The following is a 17,538-nucleotide window of genomic DNA, read 5'->3' as shown; positions in this document are numbered from 1 at the left end:
GTCGGCCAATACAGTCGAAGAATATTCTTGCATGTAAATTTAAATAAAATCATATATTTTTAGCTGGCCAATGGGGGCCCCCGAACACACGTGGGTCCCTAGGCTTAAACCCTAAACCATATCAAGCCTGTGCATTAATCCGGGCCTGCATATGGTGTAAATATTATAAGTAGTCATGTTTGTGTGTATTTAACTTATAATAATTATAGCTCAGTTATATTTTTCTTACAGGTGGTTCGTTCCAATTAGGATGCTGTCATGTTTGTCATTGTGATGATGATGTGTGGGCGTGTTAGAAATCTGCACAGCAAACAAAAAAATAGAAGAAACTAGTCGGGGAGGTGTGTGTGTGTGTGTGTGTGTGTGTGTGTGTGTGTGTGTGTGTGTGTGTGTGTGTGTGTGTGTTTCATGAATAAACTATACAAAATAGACATTTGATTTATTTGAGGTTCTTTCAGATGACTTCTTCTGCAGCAGTATCCATGTAGGAACTCAGGACTTCCTTTAATCCTTCACAATAAGAGTCTCAATCATGGGCAGCAAAGACTTTCTTAAATTCTGATATGATTTTTCCAGATGAAATTTCGGAGTTTTCCCTGAGATGGATTAGCGTTCATAATAGCATAAATTCTGATGCCTGTTAGCAACGGAAACACACCCTCACATGTTTGTGGACGTCATGTATTATAAACATGTGCATATGGAGACATGACTGTAATAATCAGCTGTAGTTTTACTGTGCTTACAGGAAACGTGACAAAAGAAAAACTTCTCTTTCTGGCCTACGTAGTTGTCATCATCAACGTAACATGATTTGCAGATTACATGTGAGCAACTAATGTCTACCACCCGATGTTTGAATCAGAATGTGAACCAATTAGATCTTAGATCCAGGTGTTTCCCGTCATGCCCTAGGTTTCGCTGCTTCAGACTCTGCGGCCGTTATCGTTGCCTACGTAGGCATGACATCAGAGCAAGCCGGCGTCAAGTCGGACCAGTGGCGTGCCCAGGTCTTTTAAAATGGGGTGGCACTTCTTTATGCATGGGAGGCACCAATGGTTATGATTTTTTTTCTACCCCAAGCATTTTGTAGACAAGTCTATTTAATGGGAATTCAGTGGGGTGGCCTATCAGATTCCAAAGGTGGCATGTGCTACCCCAGGCCACCCCCTGGACACGCCCCTGAGTCGGACACAAATCTAGCATGCGCAGAACTGGCTCATCTCGAACACGGCCTTAGTCTTTCTTACCCAAAATGCACTGGGTTCTACATCACTTCCTCTTTGGCTCATTGATGGTTTGTGTCTGTAAGAAACTCGAGACCCATTTGGACCAGAGGGGGCGTGGCCCACTTTGAGCAGGTGCAGACTTATCCCAACTTTGGTCTAAAACATGAATCTCAGGATGTTTGTAAGCAAATAAAGAAAAGAGGCGAACAAAGTGAATTCTGGGTAAAAAGAAAAGAAGCAAGCCAACATGTGAGGCAGGAAGTGTCCGTCAGGCAGATGTGGTGCTTGTAGACGTCTGGTCAGTGGGAACTGTGTGAGCTGGTCCAGGTTTGGTCCCCTCTCAGGGGTGCTTGGTGAAAGGGAACCAAAGCTAATGCAGGTGTGGGATTTACCAGAGTTCCTCCGGTCGCTGGTTTGGGTCGCATTCACACCTGACTGAAGGAAGCATCGGAGGAACAAACACGTCTGAATCCATGTGTCCTCGGGGCTGCTACATGTAGCATGAATGCTAGCAGCAGTCTTGTTATTTTAGGCGTGTTTTCACAGAATCTCACATTTATTTTTGTATTTTTTCTGCATGGAGCTTAATTCTTCCTCCTGAGTCGTCTTTAACTCCTCCATTTCCTTCAGTTGTCTCTCTTTCTGTTCGAGTTCCTCCTTTAACTGTCCTTCTTTGTAATTCAACAGGTTTTGCAGCAGCCTGGCCTCTTTTCTGAACTTCTCCTCCGTCTCCTGGATCTGTTTGTGGTGTTTGGTCTCCAGACTCTGGACCTCCTCCCTGTGTTCCTCCATCAAACCGGCGAAGTTGCTGCCGTACTTTCCTCTGAAGTCGTTGAACTCTTCGGCTTTTGCTCTGGCCTCCTCTTCGTATCTCTTCTTTACGTTGTGACTTTCCTTCTCGTGTTTTTCCTCCAACTCTCTGAGATGGTCTTCTTCCTTCTCCATCTGATTTGCGTGTTTGCGTTTGGTCTGACGGTGTTCCATCTGGAGCTGTCGGAGCTCTGATTCAGCTGTCTTCTCTCTGTCTTCCTTCTCTTTTTTACGTCTATCCCAGGATTCCTTCTGGTCCTTCTTCCTGTTTTCTTGTAGTTTACACAGACCTTCTCTCATCTGCTGCAGTGACCTTCTCTCCTCCAAACCTGATGTTGAACCGATTTTTTCTTCTAAGGTTTTTAGATTTTTTTCCCACTCGTGCTGTTCATCAACTTCCTGTTTCATCTTCTCTTCCTCCTCTTCTTCTTCTCTCTTTTTTTCTTCTTTCGTCCTTTCACTCATATTCTGGATTTTCCTCTCCAGCTGCTCCAGAAGTTCTCTCTGCTCTTCTCTTTGTTCTGCCATCCTCATCTTCACCGCCTTCACTTCGTTTTCCTGTCGGATTTGAAGCTTTCTCAGCTCACGCTGGATTTCTTCTTCTCTGCTTTGCAGGATTGTCGCCACTTCCTTCTGGATTGCTGCTTCTGCTTCTCGCAGCATCTGATTGGTGAAGCATCCACCGCCGTTTTCCTTCACCATCATCTCAATCTTTTCCAGCAGCTCAGTGGCCTGCTGAGGTCTGCTGTGTTTGTCGTAGTTGTTGAACATGTGGTACCTCCTTCCACAGTCGGCGATCAGACCCTTAATGAAGTCATCGCCTGTTTCGATGTATTTCTCTACAGACATTGACTGATACTCTAAAGTGTCTCCTTTAGTGAAAAGGACGATGGTGAACTTCTCAGAGGTCTTCCCAAAGACTTTCCTGACCAGCTTTAACGTGTCCTCCTCCTCTTTCGTAAACCTGCTGATTTCTAAGACCAGCAGGAAGACGTGTGGTCCGGGAGCCAGAAGACTGATGCACTTCATCAGCTCCTCGTTTAGTTCTTCCAGGCTCAGCTTCGTGTCGAACAGACCCGGAGTGTCCACCACGGTGACGGCGCGACCGTTCACCTCGCCCTGTGCTTTCTGACAACGCTTAGTGACTGAATGTTGCGACGCTTCGGCTCGGAACTCGTCTCTTCCCAGGATGGTGTTTCCTGAAGTGCTTTTCCCACAGCCGGTCTTCCCGATCAGAACAATCCGGAGACTCTCTGGACTCTTTTTACCACCTGGAAGAGAAGAAGAGGCATAATTAGCAAGCACTGGTCCTTTTATAAGAGCTCCGGTTGTCATGTTCTGTGTCCCTTTGTTCCCCAGCCCCTCCAGTTCCCACTCCAGGTTCTCCTTTTGTGTTTCATGGCGCCCTCATGTGTCCTTTGTCTGCATCTCTGTTGTGTGTTTTAAGTTGTAGCCCCAGCCTCTTGTTCCCCAGTTCATTGTATGTGTGTATGAGTTTGTGTGTGTCAGTATGTGTATGTGTTTGTGTGAGTTCTTCCCTTAGTCTTTAGGTTTAGTTTTGTGTTTTAGATACTGTCAGGTTTATCTGCCCTCCACTGGTTCTCTTCCCCATCCAGATAATTGTTGTCACCTGCCTTCCCTCCAGCCTCACTCCACACACCTGCTTCCTGTTTCCCTAATTGCTCCTCCCTGTCTATACAAGCCCTCCTTGTCTCATTGTTCTTGTCGGTCCATTGTTGTTTGTCAGCGTTATTTGTTCTGTCAGTCTGCTCGTTCCTCTGGTGTTTTTTGGCTCCCTGGCTTTTTGGATTTTGGCTCCCTGCCATTTGGATTTATTTTTGTTCTTCCTCAAAATAAAGGATTTTTACTTTACATATCCACTCCTGCCTCGTGTCATCCTGGGTTCTGCAATTTGGGCCCTGCCCTCCTAAACGTGACACCGGTAGGGGAGATCATTACTCTCGCTGATCTCTACACAGGTGTTAATATTTTTACGTGTTCCTGTTATGTAGAATTTACACAAAAAACTTGTGTTTGATTATTTATTTGTTATAATGACACTAACGTGGACAGCACCCCCAAACTAGCCCATAATCCTTTGCAAAGTTGGTATTCTCTCTTTGTTCTGAGCTGTGAGTCTGCAGCGTGCTACTGGTACCAGATCTCAGTGATGCAACAACATGAACATGCATCACCATCAACGGCGACGCTGTGGAGAGGGTGAGCAGTTTCCGTTTCCTTGGAGTTCACCTGGCAGAGGATCTTACGTGGTCAGTGCACACGGAAAATACAGTGAAGAGGGCACAGCAGCGCCTCTTCTTTCTCAGAAGACTGAAAAGATTTGGCATGAGCCGCCGCATCCTCAGGACCTTCTATCGCTGTGCCATTGAGAGCATCCTCACTGGATGCATCTCCGCCTGGTATGGCAACAGCACCGCTTACAACCGCAAAGCTCTCCAGAGAGTAGTGCGGTGTGCTGAAAGGATTATTGGAGGTGAGCTTCCCTCCCTCCAGGACATCTATAAGAAGCGGTGCCTGAGGAAAGCGGGGAGGATCATCAAGGACTCAAGTCACCCCAGCCATAAACTGTTCAGACTACTTCCATCAGAAAGGAGGTTCTGCAGCATCCGGTCCAGAACCAGCAGACTGAGAGACAGCTTTTTCCATCAGGCCATCAGACTGCTGAACACTTCACAGACACCTCACCCTCACTACTGAAACTCCAACATTACACGCTCCATACTGTACATTAATGCCAACCTCTGTATATTTTATATCTCTTATCTTATTGTTTACTTTATTCATTTGTATATTTAGATTAGCCATTTTTATATTTTGCTTGTTTTTACGTTACTGTATTTTTGCACAACTCTGTTGCTGTGAAGCTCGCACACAAGAATTTCACTCGCATGTACTGTACCAGTGTACCTGCACATGCGACGTGACAATAAAAGTGATTTGATTTGAATGACATCACATGAGGCAGATGCGTGAAGTCAGACGGGTCCTTTATGTCTCGTGTCCAGACAAGACCTGGAGAAACTCATTCATGCATTCATCTCCAGCGGGCTGGACTATTGCAATGGTCTTTTAACTGGTCAACAGCAGCTGATTCAGAAGCTGCTGCGAGAGTCTTAACCAGAACCAAGAGAACGGAGCACATCCCTCCTGTTCTTAAATCTGGTTACCAGTATACTACAGAATCCATTTCAAAGTGCTTCTACTGGTTTATAAATCACTCAGTGGCATGGGACCAGAACACATGTCGGGTCTCCTTCCTGTTCACACGCCCAGCAGGACTCTGAGGTCTGTAGGAAACAAGTCAGCTGGTAGAACCGAGTCAGAACCTAACAGGGTGAAGCTGCTTTTAGCCACTAGGCTGCTCACAGATGGAATCGGCTTCCTCGTGACCTGAAATGTTCCCCAACTCTAACGTTTGCATCAGTGAAAACCTTCATGTTTCCAGCAGCCTTTGAATGAATGTTCTGCTGCACCTTCTGCGCTGTCACCGCTCGCCCTTCGACTTTAACTTTGTCTTTTTTATTGTTAAATCTAAATTGATCTTGTGTTTATTTTAATTGTGTCACCTCAGTGATTTTAATGTTCTTGCTAATGGAAAGCACATGTAGGTGCCTCTATGTGTGAAATGTGCTGTAAAATGAAGCTGCCTTGCCTTTAGAGAGTAATGATGAAGCTGTGGTCTACTCACTGTCAGGCTTGAGTTCTGCCTGCTGACTAGAAATCTTCTCGTCGTTCTCTTTACACATTTGAAGATAGGAAAATGTTTCTGTTGTGAAGGAGTTTCGAAACTTGTTAGATCTCATTCTTTTCTCCACCGCCTCCAACAGATCTGGGACCTGCTGCTGGTTCCTGATGTTGAGAACAACAGATCTTCCTCGACAGCTCTCACGGAGCTCCTGGATGTCTCTGCTTCCTCTGATGAAGTCAACTACAGCTGGAGCTGTGGGATCTGAGTCCACGGTGAACAGAATCATGGTGAAGTCAGAGCTGAATGTGTCCTGGATGGTCTGTAACTCTCCCTTGTCTTCATCAGTGAGGGGACCCACAGGCAGGACCAGGAGGAAGGCATGGACACCCTCAGGATCACAGAGGGAGATACACCTGAATGACTCCTCCATCACTTCCTGCGGAGCTTTTCCATACAAGGCAGGCAGCTCCACCAGAGAAAGCCACCGTCCACACACCTCTCCCTGGTTTCTAACACACTCTGAGGAGCTGGAGACCCACTGAAGCTCTGTCTGACCTAAGATGACCTTGGCTGCTGAGGTCTTCCCGGCTCCTCTCCTCCCACACAGGACCAGGTTTAGATGACGTCTGATCGGTTTGATTTCTGGTCTTTGGTTCTCTCCAGCTAGAGTCAGGAAGGATTCTCTGTTCTTGCTCACAATGGACCTGACCTTCTCCCTCAGGGTTGTCTGGTTGTCTTCAGACAGGTTAAACTGTCTTCCATCACAGTTGTTGATCAGCTGATTGACCGACTGACATTCCTTCAGGTCATGAGTCTTGATGACCATCGAGTGTTTAAAAGCGTCCTGTTCGAACAGCCAGAAGATCGATAAGAGGACTTGTTTCTTCCTGTGTGTGAACGTAGAAGGTTTCATCAGCAGCAGCAGAACATTTGGACCCGGTCGACAAAAGTCCACGCATCTCCTCATTTCTTCTCTGATTGCTTCGTCTGACATTCTGAAGAAGTTTGGGGTTTTAACCACCGTCATTGAGTCGCTTCTCCACACGCCGCTGATGACATCACACCTCGTAGAAAGGGAACTTTTCTGGAAGAGTGCTCCTGTTTTACTGATGAGGAGGTTTCCAACTATGGTCTTTTTTTGTTCACTTTTCCCAAATAAAACAATTCTGAAGGCAGAATCTGCAACATGAAAAAAAAACTCTGTAACATTTAATTATAGATTTTTAAAATAAAATTACTCCAAAACAAGTTTTTAAATATTCATTAAATGCCCATTTAGTGTTAACTCTGATTAGGGAACTTTGTTATTAGGATGCGTATGGATCGTACATCTGGGGAACACATGACACAGAGAAAAAGTGGGTGGTTCACATGTGCTAATCCTGCTCTGATGTCTTCCTGTTGGTGGAAGTTGATGACGGAACCTTCTTTCTTTATTTACCATCAGGAGCCTCAGCTGTGTGTGGAAGATCTATACACAACCACAACAGTTTGACTCCTCCCCCTTATGCTGGTCACCAGTTTAGCTCCTCCTCCTCCTCCTCCTCATGCTGGTCACCAGTTTGGCTCCTCCCCCTCATGCTGGTCACCAGTTTGGCTCCTCCCCCTCATGCTGGTCACCAGTTTGGCTCCTCCCCCTCATGCTAGTCACCAGTTTGGCTCGTCCCCCTCATGCTGGTCACCAGTTTGGCTCCTCCCCCTCATGCTGGTTACCCGTTTGAATCCTCCCCTCATGCTGGTCACCAGTTTGGCTCCTACCCCTCATGCTGGTCACCAGTTTGGCTCGTCTCCCGGGACTCTGCCGGCTGCTGGTTGTGGCCCCCCGGGGCGATCCTCTGCGCCTCTCGAGGGGGGCGGGGGCTTTTCTGGTCACAGTCTCCCTGGGGTTCCTCCGCTCTGGGGCAGCTCCTGAATCTCTGAGACTTGGAGTTCCCTCCATCTCCTACGCATCTTTGGGGGGCAGATCTGTGGCCCCTCCCACTCTCTATTGGACGCTCCTATAGAGAAACCTACATATTGACAGATTGATGTCAAGTTGTTATTGTTGTTGTTATTGTTGTTGTTAGCCTCAAGGGCAACGTGCCAATTATCACTTGTAAGTCGCTTTGGACCAAAGCGTCTGCTAAATACATAAACATAAACATAAATACATAAGCCGTTGTAGCTCCTTAATATTCCTGCTCCATTTTCGCTAGCTTTAGCATTTTTCCTTTGCGTGTAGCTGCCGCCACGGCCGGTGACGGGACCTACGGGCCACCGTAGAGGTGAAGGCCAGACTGTCCGAATTCAGAGCCGCTGGGTTCCGGTCTTAGCGGCCTAGCAAGGACCCGGCGAGGACCCGTACTCATGAGCATCCTACCCGTGGATTCGGACACACGCTTTGATAACGCCTCCTACATTTTTCCTGCTCTCTGATTGGTCCAACACAGACGTTAAAAGATAGAGACACACTCTATTCACGAGTTCCAGCCAAAAACGCTAACTGAACACCTCTTGGGAGATCAAGCCAGATCTTACAGCAGAACACGTTTTAGCAGCATAGAACCGCCTTTTTCAGACCCAAACAACCGTTATTTGTTTCAACCTGTAAGGCTGCCTCACGGAGAGATGGTTGTAAACAGAGCTTTTGTTTTGGTTTGGTAAGCACACTGTTCCTTGGGCAAAATGAAGATGGCTGGGCGGGTAGTGTAATGCCTGATGACCTTTGGCATTACGTGGCTTTCTTTATGCTCCAATCTGTACCAGACCGAGTTTCACACACTTACCAGTAGCTGAAGGGTCAGAGGTTAATGGGCCACAGCTCACATGCTGATCTTCATTGTTTTTCACTGTTTTCTCCAGAAAGTGCAGCAGCTCAGAAGGTTCAGTGGTCTTCTTCCATAAAAAATGTCCTCTGCACTCCTTCACCAGGCCCTCTAAGGTCCTTTGGTTCATGTAGTTTACCCAGTCACCTGCATCCCTGAGGTTTGGCTCCATCACCACTGAGTGGGCAAAAGACTGCCCACTGAAATATTCAAGGATTTTTCTGAGCCGGACATTCTGCTCCTCAGTGAAGGTCTCAGATTCCAGAACCAGCAGGAACAAATGGGGTCCGGGAGCAGAAAGTCTCACGCAGTGTTTGATAAGTTGGGTGAGTTTGTTCTGGGAGGTGCTGGGGAGCAGCAGGTTGGGAGTGTTAATGAGGACCAGGTCTCTCTCCTTCACCTGCCCTCTGACGCTCACGCAGCTTTCTGGTTCTTCCTCCCTGAGGAACCTGCTTTGTCCCAGGAGGACGTTTCCAAACAAACATTTTGCAGACCAGCTGTTCCCGATGAGAACAAACCTCAGCGACACTGAAACACAAACAGATGAAGAGTCATTAGAAAACGTTAAGGTTAGGACATTCTGGTTTGAGTTTGGTCTTAAACCTGAAGGAAGACTGCTGTTAAAGCTGATGTGGCTTTAGAAGATGTAATAGTTTTATTGTCGAGATTAAACATGTTCATTCAGATTTTTGCACTAAATCCCTCTCATTTAAAGCAATTTTAGCATTTTCAGTACCTTCCAGAATTAGCTGTTTTAGGGCTCTGCCACTCTAGGAAAACAAGCTGTTGCTGACCACACCCACCCTCCTCCTGATTGGCTGTTATGAGGGGAGGAGTTTGGATAACTGTGAGGGGCTGAGAGTAACCCCTTCTTTCCACCGGAGTCGTCAGCAGCCGTCGACAGAGCGAGTCGGCCGCGTCTCAGGAGCAGCATGTCACGGCCCTTATGCGCCGGTTCTATTTTCTATGCGCGACGCCTCTGAAACGGGTCAAGTTTGTCATTTTTGGGGAAGGAAAGATGGGAAATCGGACGCGGAAACGGAGCGAAGCTTCCCGAGATTTTCAGAATAAACAAACGTACTGCCTCCGGTTGCTTTACTTTAAAAAAAAAGTTGCTAAATGTGCGGCCCTGTGAGAAGTTATCACCTAGCTAGCGGTCTCCTTTGTTTTTCAGGTCCGCATTGTCGATTATAAAACGGACAGAACATAAAACACAAACCTTTTAGAGCCATAATGTAGTTTTCTCCTGCTTGTTGTTGTGTTTACTGACAAAGTCACTCGTGTGACTTTGTGCTCGGTCGGTGACAGCTGCTCCCCTGCTGCTTCGCGTCTCGTGGGAAGGGCCAAGCAGCAGCTTACGCGAGCAAGACGTGCTGCTGCAGTAACGTGCTGCTGACGGCTCCGGTGGAAAGGAGGGGTAAAGCTGCTGCTCATCCAGCGTCTAAAGGTGAGGGGGGTGTTTTATGCTAATTTCCCTTATTGTGATGTCACAATGGGGGACCTTTTGAAACTGTTCATATTTATCCCTAAACCCAAACAAATAGATTAGAGAGTTTACAGAGGCAAAGCAACCCCCACAACAGCACGAAAGGATGTAAAATGTCAGATATGTGTAATACTTCTCCTATAATAATAGAACAGGTGGAGCTTCTGTTTTATATTAAATACATTTTATTTCATGGAGTGTTTTTTCTCTGAAACGCACTTTTAATACATCCATATCCTCATATCTGCAGATTTAAACTAATTTCATATATGAAGATAAAAATGTTCATCACTGGAAACAATGCTGGATGTGGATGGATTTTGTGTTTTAGTGCAGATTGGGATTTTTAAAGACCTTGGGCGATGCTGGCTAAGGAGTTAAGTGACTGCTCAGTGACCAGGTGGTTGGGGGTTCAAGCCCCATCTGCTGCAGTCGTCGTGTCCCTGGGCAAGATACTTCACCCACCTTACCTGCTGGTGGTTGTCAGAGGCACTCAGCAGCCTCACCTCTGTCAGAGCACCCGAGGGCAGCTGTGGCTATGCTGTAGCTCATCACCACCAGTGTGTGTGGGTGAAGAACTGATTGTGTTGTAAAGCATCTTGAGGGGTTATTAAAAGCACTTTGCTGTTTTAAAGACTCACTTGAAGGTGGAATAAAGTCTTTGCTACTCATCCGGCTCAAAGGATGGGGTTTACCTGTGAGAGAGCAGAAAGATGACGAATGACCTTCCTGCTGACTGTAAAACTAGCAAATTCAATTCAAGTTTATTTATAAAGCGCCAAATCACAACAAGAGTCGTCTCAAGGCACTTCACATAGTAAACATTCCAACACAGGTCAGTCCATTAAGCCAATCATTAACAAGTTTCCTATATAAGGAAACCAGCAGGTTGCATCAAGTCACTGACTAGTGTCAGTGTCTTTACAGCAATCCTCATACTAAGCAAGCATGCAGCGACAGTGGAGAGGAAAACTCCCTTTTAACAGGAAGAAACCTCCAGAGGACCCTGGCTCAGTATAAGCAGCCATCCTCCACGACTCACTGGGGATGAAGAAGACAGAGCAAACACACACACACACACACACACACACACACACTTGTATTTATATTCTTTTGTAGACCCTCCATTGACTTCCACTCATTTTTTTCCATTGTTGTGACTGTATCAAGCCTAACCCTAACCATAACCATAACCAATGCTGTTCCATTCCTAACCCTAACCTGAACAAAGTTAATTTACACCGTATCTCTAAAACCACGTTTAGGGTATTTTTTCATTGTGAGGACCAGCCAGATGTCCTACAATGTGAAAATGTCCACACACTACAGGTTAAAGTTCAAATTTGTCCACATAAACCTATAAATACAAGTGTATACACACACAAACACACACGCACACAACATATATACCAAGCATTTCTATGGTTACATTGTGATTTCTTAGTAAATATTCTATTTGGTGAGAGATAAACTTTATTGTATTTATCCTAGTGGGTCTATAATTAAACGGGTCACTGTAAACCCAAAAGTTCAAATAATCAAATATATTGAGTAGATTAAACTCATAATTTAAAAATGTTTTTAGAACTCAAATGTCTTGAGCTTGTTCAACTTTTTCCTTGTTTTAAGTACATAGAACTCAAACGTTTTAATTAACCTGAACTACTTCTTTTTTTAAGTAAACAAACTTAAATTAATCAATAAAGGACAACTGAACTTTAATGAGTAATGTTAACCAAAAAAATGATTGGTTTATTATTTTATGTTTCTATATTATTCCATTCATCTTTACGTCAACCATAAAGTGTGTCTGATAAACAGACTTGTATATTATTTTAAATATTTGTGGATTTACAAGAAAAACAACCACAAACTAGCAATGTTGTTGGATTTCAGGAACAATAAATAACTGGTGGTGGGGGTGCATTGTGGGTAGTCGTGTTTTCAGTTATTTTGCTCTATTTGGGGGTGTTTATGCATGTTTATTGTGGAGGATTGTTGTTCTCAGTGATTATTTCCTTCAGTGTTGCAGATGTGGTGTTACTTTTTGTATCATGTTCGCTCCATAAGTGAGGAGGTTGGTCAAAGTAATGCTGTACGGCTGTGCTGTCCCATTGTTGATAATACTGTGGTTGTTCACACCAGACGCCCTTGACTTGACTTTGAGTGTTCCACTTTCATTGGCTGTTAGCATTTATGGGTGTGTGAGCCATGATCTGGTGCTAGTTACTGCCTTCACCAGCCTGCCACATTGTCATTTTTAAGTAAATTCAACTTATTTGGGTTAGGGTTCCTTAGTTAGAGTTCATATAAGTTATATTATTTAAGTTAGTAAAAACACGTAATAAAGTTCAAATAAAATAAAATATGCAAGTTTAGTGAAATTAAACTTTGTAAGTTGCTTAAAGAGCCAGTCACCCCTTACAAGAAGCGTACTTCACTCCCACTTCATGTTTGAAAAATGCAACAAATGCTGTTGCCTAGCAGACCGAGAGGGTGGAGCCACTAACAAATACACACACTCACGACATTGTGACATCATAATGTACCAGTTTACATCATAGCATACCTCTTAGCCAATAGCGGTGGCAGATTTAAATTCAAATGCAGTGAAGAGTTTTTACCTGACAACGGCACAACACTGACAGTTTAAGGCAGAACATTTAAAGAGCAAGTCACCCCCTACAAGAAACGTACTTCACTCCCACTTCATGTTTGAAAAATGCAACAAATGCTGTTGCTTGGCAGACCGAGAGGGCGGAGCCGCTAACAAATACAAACACACACAGGCTCACAATGGAATTATGACATCATAATATACCAGATGACATCATAGCATACCTCTTAGCCAATAGCGGTGGCAGGTTTAAATTCAAATACAGTGCAGAATTTTTCCCTGACGACGGTGCAACACTGACAGTTTTAGGCAGAATATTTGAATTTTAACCAAGATGCACTGAACTGCCAAATTATTGACTACACGTGTCTGTAGCATGATTAGACACTCGTTTATATAGTTTATCAGCAAAAAAAATGTGATTTGGGGGTGACTTGCTCTTTAAATTTTAACTAAAATGCACCAAAGTGCAAAACTATTGACTACACGTGTCTGCAGCACGATTAGACACACATTTATATAGTTTATCAGAAAAAAAAAGTTGATTTGGGGGTGACTTGCTCTTTAAGTACCAAGTTATAGGTTGGAGGTAGTTAAATGCTTTGATTTTATTCAGGTCATATTTTTTAAGTTATGGTAAACTTATAGTTTTTAGATAAGTTAACTTAAAAATATTAGGTAATCAGTTTCCTCATAAATTTTGAGTTCAGTGAACTTATTCGGGGTTACAGTGTAGTAGTAGCACATCCAATGTCAAAGGGAGTAAAAAGTTATTATCAGGAGAGGGAGAATGTTTAAGTGGTTAGCAGCAGTGTGCTAGCCGATGGCCCCCTCCATGAGGCCACCACAGCTCAGCAGAACATCGTTGTAGCTTCTTCTGGGGAGAAAAACACTTAGAGAGAAAATAAAGTTAACAGCTGAAATTGCAGGAAATAATACAGTTAAAGAGCAAATTGTAGAAGAAAGTAGTCGAGTGCGTCCTCCAGCAGTCTAAGCCTGTAGATTATGATGCTAAACCCATCAGAGCTACCAGCTGTTTCCTCCAGAACCAACAGAAGATGAACTTCCTGCTGGAGCTGAAGAAACTCTGGTCAGCTGATCCTGGTTCTGCTGGTAGTTTGTGTGTTTTGTGATTTTGTGTCAGAACCCCAGCTTCAGCCGGTGGGACCAAATAAAAAGTTTTGCTGACAGTTTAAATATGATTCAGTCATCCTTCAGTCATAAAACTCACCAGCTGCCATGACGGCACTTCACTGGAAACAGCTTTGATCTAAAGGGTCGACGCTGGAAATAAACACAAAATGCATTCATTTTACAAAAGTAGTGTAAACGGACATAGTAGTAGTACTGAGTAGTATTAACATAAAAATATCTCATTCTAAATTCTGATTCTCAACAGCTGGTTTTAGTTTTCATTCCAGAGAGCATTAGGTTCAGCAAAGATGACCTGATTAGTCTGGCTGAGAACGTCTTTTATCCTTTCTGGAGTTCATTTGATGATGCAGGAGCCCCAGTGGTCTGTGATGAGTGGATGAATGACAGTAAGGCTTGTGTCTCCTCAGACATCCCTTTAATAGATGTGCTTGTTTCGCTGATCTTCACAAAATCTAACAAAACAAGACAAGATGCGAGTCTCTCTCTAAAGGTGATCCTCCTGCTGGTTTCTTTTTGCACGGCTGGTTGTTTGACGAGCTGTGATGTTGTTATCGCGTTGGAGCGACTTCCCCTGATGCTACGGCCAAAGGTCGTGCGTTGCTTTCTTTGTAAACACAGAATTGTTTGTGTTTAAAAAGATACACAGAATGAACGTACAGAAGATACCAAAAGGACCGAACGTTTTATTATGAGAGGCAGGAAGTGCGTAACTTGATTAATGTAGTTCCATCTCCTCCTCCTCCTCCTCCTCCTCCTCCTCCTCCTCCTCCTCCTCCTCCTCCTCCTCCATCATCACATTAATACTCCCAAGCAGACAAAACAAAAAGTTGGATTTTCTCCAGCTTCATTGAGACCAGGAAGCTAAAACGTTCTCTTCTAAACGGTTTATCAGAGTGTAGTTTCAGGTTTTTGCCACTGGAGGGCACCACTTCACCAGTTTGCAGCGCTGTAGCTAGGGGAGTGTGACGTCACGCAGTGCGCTGCTCAGGTAGATGCACCTTTGGCAGCCCTGTCAGGAGCAACACCCGGCGTGGTCTCCTGCTGCTGGGGTCCATCTGGAGCAGATGTTCTGGTTCTGCAGGAACCACTGCTTATCCAGCCTGTCGGGTACCAACAACCATGCTGGGTTTGAAGACCCCTGATTCTTCTTTCCTCTCCAGTTCAAACATCAGCAGGTCTTAGATGATGCAAACAAATGCTGCCATCTCATTGGCTGATTAGTAATTGTGTACCTAATAAAGTGGCCGGTGGGTGAATGTAACGTACCTTCAGCGTCTCTGATCCTTTTTAGCAGCTGAAGTTTAAATATTCTCACACAGATGTTAGTGTTTCAGAATAAAACCTGACAGATTTTAATCAGCTGATTTTTAAATCAAACTTTTCAAAATCAGCTGAGAGCAAAAAGAAAACTTCACACTTTAACAAATAATGTAAAACATTTAACGTGTCTGTATTTTGTTATGAATATTAAAGTTTCACTTTAGAGAGCATCAACTCATCTTACAAAACTCTCAGTTTGGACTCTGATACGGTGAATTAAATTATAATAAACTCAGATTTAAATCATGTTTAAATCTGAAACTCGTCTCTAAACACACAAATCTGGATTTTAAACAGAAATTCTGCTTGTTTCTGACGCCAACCTGTTTTATCACCTCATATATGTGAACTCACCTGACGACATGTTAACCTGAGTTTTATGGGTTTTGTCTCTTTGTCGCCAACGAGACAAAAAAAAGTAGATTTTTGTCTCGTTCTTGGACAAATATCAGGTTTAAAGATGTCTGAAAACTCCAGACAAGTTTAAACTCACCTACATGGCTGCAGATCCGTCTTTCCTCCAAACGCAGATTCAATAAAAATCCAACTGAGGACAGAGAATAAAGGTCACAGTGAGCGGCTCAAAGCAGGAAGTGGTGTAAAAGTAAGGCTTTATGACAGTCACAGTCCAGCTTCTGAGATTAATGTTTTTGTATTAAATTATTATTATTAAAATCCCAGTAGATCCTTTGTGAAATAAACGTAAAACACACACCTGACAGGCTGGATATTTCATAAATGCTTAACTTCCTGTTTCCTTTAGATGTTTCTTCAGCTCAGAGGTGGTTCTGGAACCTGCAGGAGGCTCCAGGTGCATGCTGGGACGTTTTAAGAGGAGGCCATCATCACCTGTTACGTCTGTAAACAAACAAAATGAATACAAGGTCTGGAGACGCTGAGATTTACTGTCTCACTCATTTTCTGACCTGCTTCATCCTCACTAAGGTCTCCAGGTGAGAGGCGGGGCTACACCTGGTGAGAGGCGGGGCTACACCTGGATAGGTCTCCAGAGAGGCGGGGCTACACTTGGACAGGTCTCCAGGTGAGAGGTGGGGCTACAGCTGGATAGGTCTCCAGGTGAGAGGCGGGGCTACACCTGGACAGGTCTCCAGGTGAGAGGCGGTGCTACACTTGGACAGGTCTCCAGGTGAGAGGCGGGGCTACACCTGGACAGGTCTCCAGGTGAGAGGCGGGGCTACACCTGGTGAGAGGCGGGGCTACACCTGGATAGGTCTCCAGAGAGGCGGGGCTACACTTGGACAGGTCTCCAGGTGAGAGGCGGGGCTACACCTGGACAGGTCTCCAGGTGAGAGGTGGGGCTACACCTGGACAGGTCTCCAGGTGAGAGGCGGGGCTACACCTGGACAGGTCTCCAGGTGAGAGGTGGGGCTACACCTGGACAGGTCTCCAGGTGAGAGGCGGGGCTACACCTGGACAGGTCTCCAGTCCTTCACAGTGACACAGACACAGTCACCCAGTCATAGGGACAAAACAAGCCATCCATGTTACTGGTCTGTGGGAGGAAACCAGGAGAAAACCCACGCATGCATGAGGAGAACAAGCTAACTCCACGCAGTTAGGCTAAAGCAGGGATTGGAACCAGCAACCTTCCCGCTGCACCACCATGCAGTCCTCTGAGACTGACTGTTCATTCTCTCTGAATCCTCCCAAATATTTCTGGAGTCCAGAGTTTCATCTCAGGTGTTTCAGAGAGTCGGGAGGAAAATTGAAAAACACAACAAAGACCTTCAGGAGCTCATCAGAACCTTCTAGAGTTTCTTCAAGATCTGGACTCCGACTCCAGGTAACAGTCTGTTTTTACCCAAACATCCTGATTTATGCACAAACATGTTGTTGTCTCCTCTCACATTCCTTCATCCAGATGTTTCTGCTTGAGGTTCTGAGCTCCTGATGAGAGACGAGGAGGTGAATGAGGAGCAGCTGGGGCTCAGAGCCACGGAGCTCCTGGAACCTGTGGATTTATGGACGTGTCTCCTGCAGCTCTGCAGGATTTTACCCTTTCATCATCACATCTGGGGCAGGGGGCCCCGCGTTCCTGCAGCGGTGGGACAGGCGTCTGCATGTCTGCGTCCAGGACGGGGACATAAATACGCTGCGTCCACCGTTAGACCTCAGCAGGACACAGAGGAGACACCAACATGGTCCCTGTGAAGCTGGTCGCCTTCGGCTGTGAGTAACAGCAGAAATGTCTTTTTCTTTATGCTCCTTTCAGATTTTATTCACAACATTTATAGTTTTCTGTCATTTTAGTTGTTTCTACTTTTGTTTTATTCAATCCAACATTTTCTGCAGCTGAAGTCAACGTTTCTGCCTGAAGTTTAACGTTTAACTGTTTTAATCTGATGGATTCAGATGTTTTCTGTCTGACTGTTGTTTCAGTTCTGGCA

General features: G+C 44.9%; 1 protein-coding gene across 2 annotated transcripts; it reads right to left on the bottom strand.

The window, feature by feature from the left end:
- Window positions 1-1,627: 1,627 nt before the first annotated feature.
- LOC107386299 (GTPase IMAP family member 8-like) lies at window positions 1,628-15,979 on the bottom strand. Of its 2 annotated transcripts, XM_070555620.1 has the most exons (7): window positions 15,846-15,979; window positions 15,624-15,677; window positions 13,887-13,939; window positions 10,680-10,733; window positions 8,514-9,080; window positions 5,749-6,927; window positions 1,628-3,310 (listed from the first exon to the last, which is right to left on the bottom strand). In XM_070555620.1, exons 3-7 carry the CDS (start codon window positions 13,894-13,896, stop codon window positions 1,770-1,772), a joined length of 3,351 nt encoding a protein of 1,116 aa, XP_070411721.1. In that variant the 5' UTR covers window positions 13,897-13,939; window positions 15,624-15,677; window positions 15,846-15,979; the 3' UTR covers window positions 1,628-1,769. The 2 variants fall into 2 exon arrangements, with proteins under 2 accessions (XP_070411721.1, XP_070411722.1); XM_070555621.1 differs by lacking the exon at window positions 15,846-15,979 and having other exon boundaries at window positions 15,628-15,662.
- Between the last annotated feature and the right edge of the window lie 1,559 nt (window positions 15,980-17,538).

The sequence above is a fragment of the Nothobranchius furzeri genome, chromosome 10, assembly GCF_043380555.1.
Source record: "Nothobranchius furzeri strain GRZ-AD chromosome 10, NfurGRZ-RIMD1, whole genome shotgun sequence".
Taxonomy (NCBI): Eukaryota; Metazoa; Chordata; class Actinopteri; order Cyprinodontiformes; family Nothobranchiidae; genus Nothobranchius; species Nothobranchius furzeri.
The sequence above is the reverse complement of the archived record's forward strand: the minus strand, read 5'-3'. Positions and strand labels throughout refer to the sequence as shown.

What these genes read in the sequence shown, in the direction of transcription:
- LOC107386299 (XM_070555620.1), bottom strand. An exon ending in CTCTGACCCTTCAGCTACTG is followed by an intron (nt 6,928 to 8,513) that starts GTAAGTGTGTGA and finishes TTCATGTTGCAG; the next exon opens with ATTCTGCCTTCAGAATTGTT. An exon ending in GGCAGAACTCAAGCCTGACA is followed by an intron (nt 3,311 to 5,748) that starts GTGAGTAGACCA and finishes CTTCTCTTCCAG; the next exon opens with GTGGTAAAAAGAGTCCAGAG.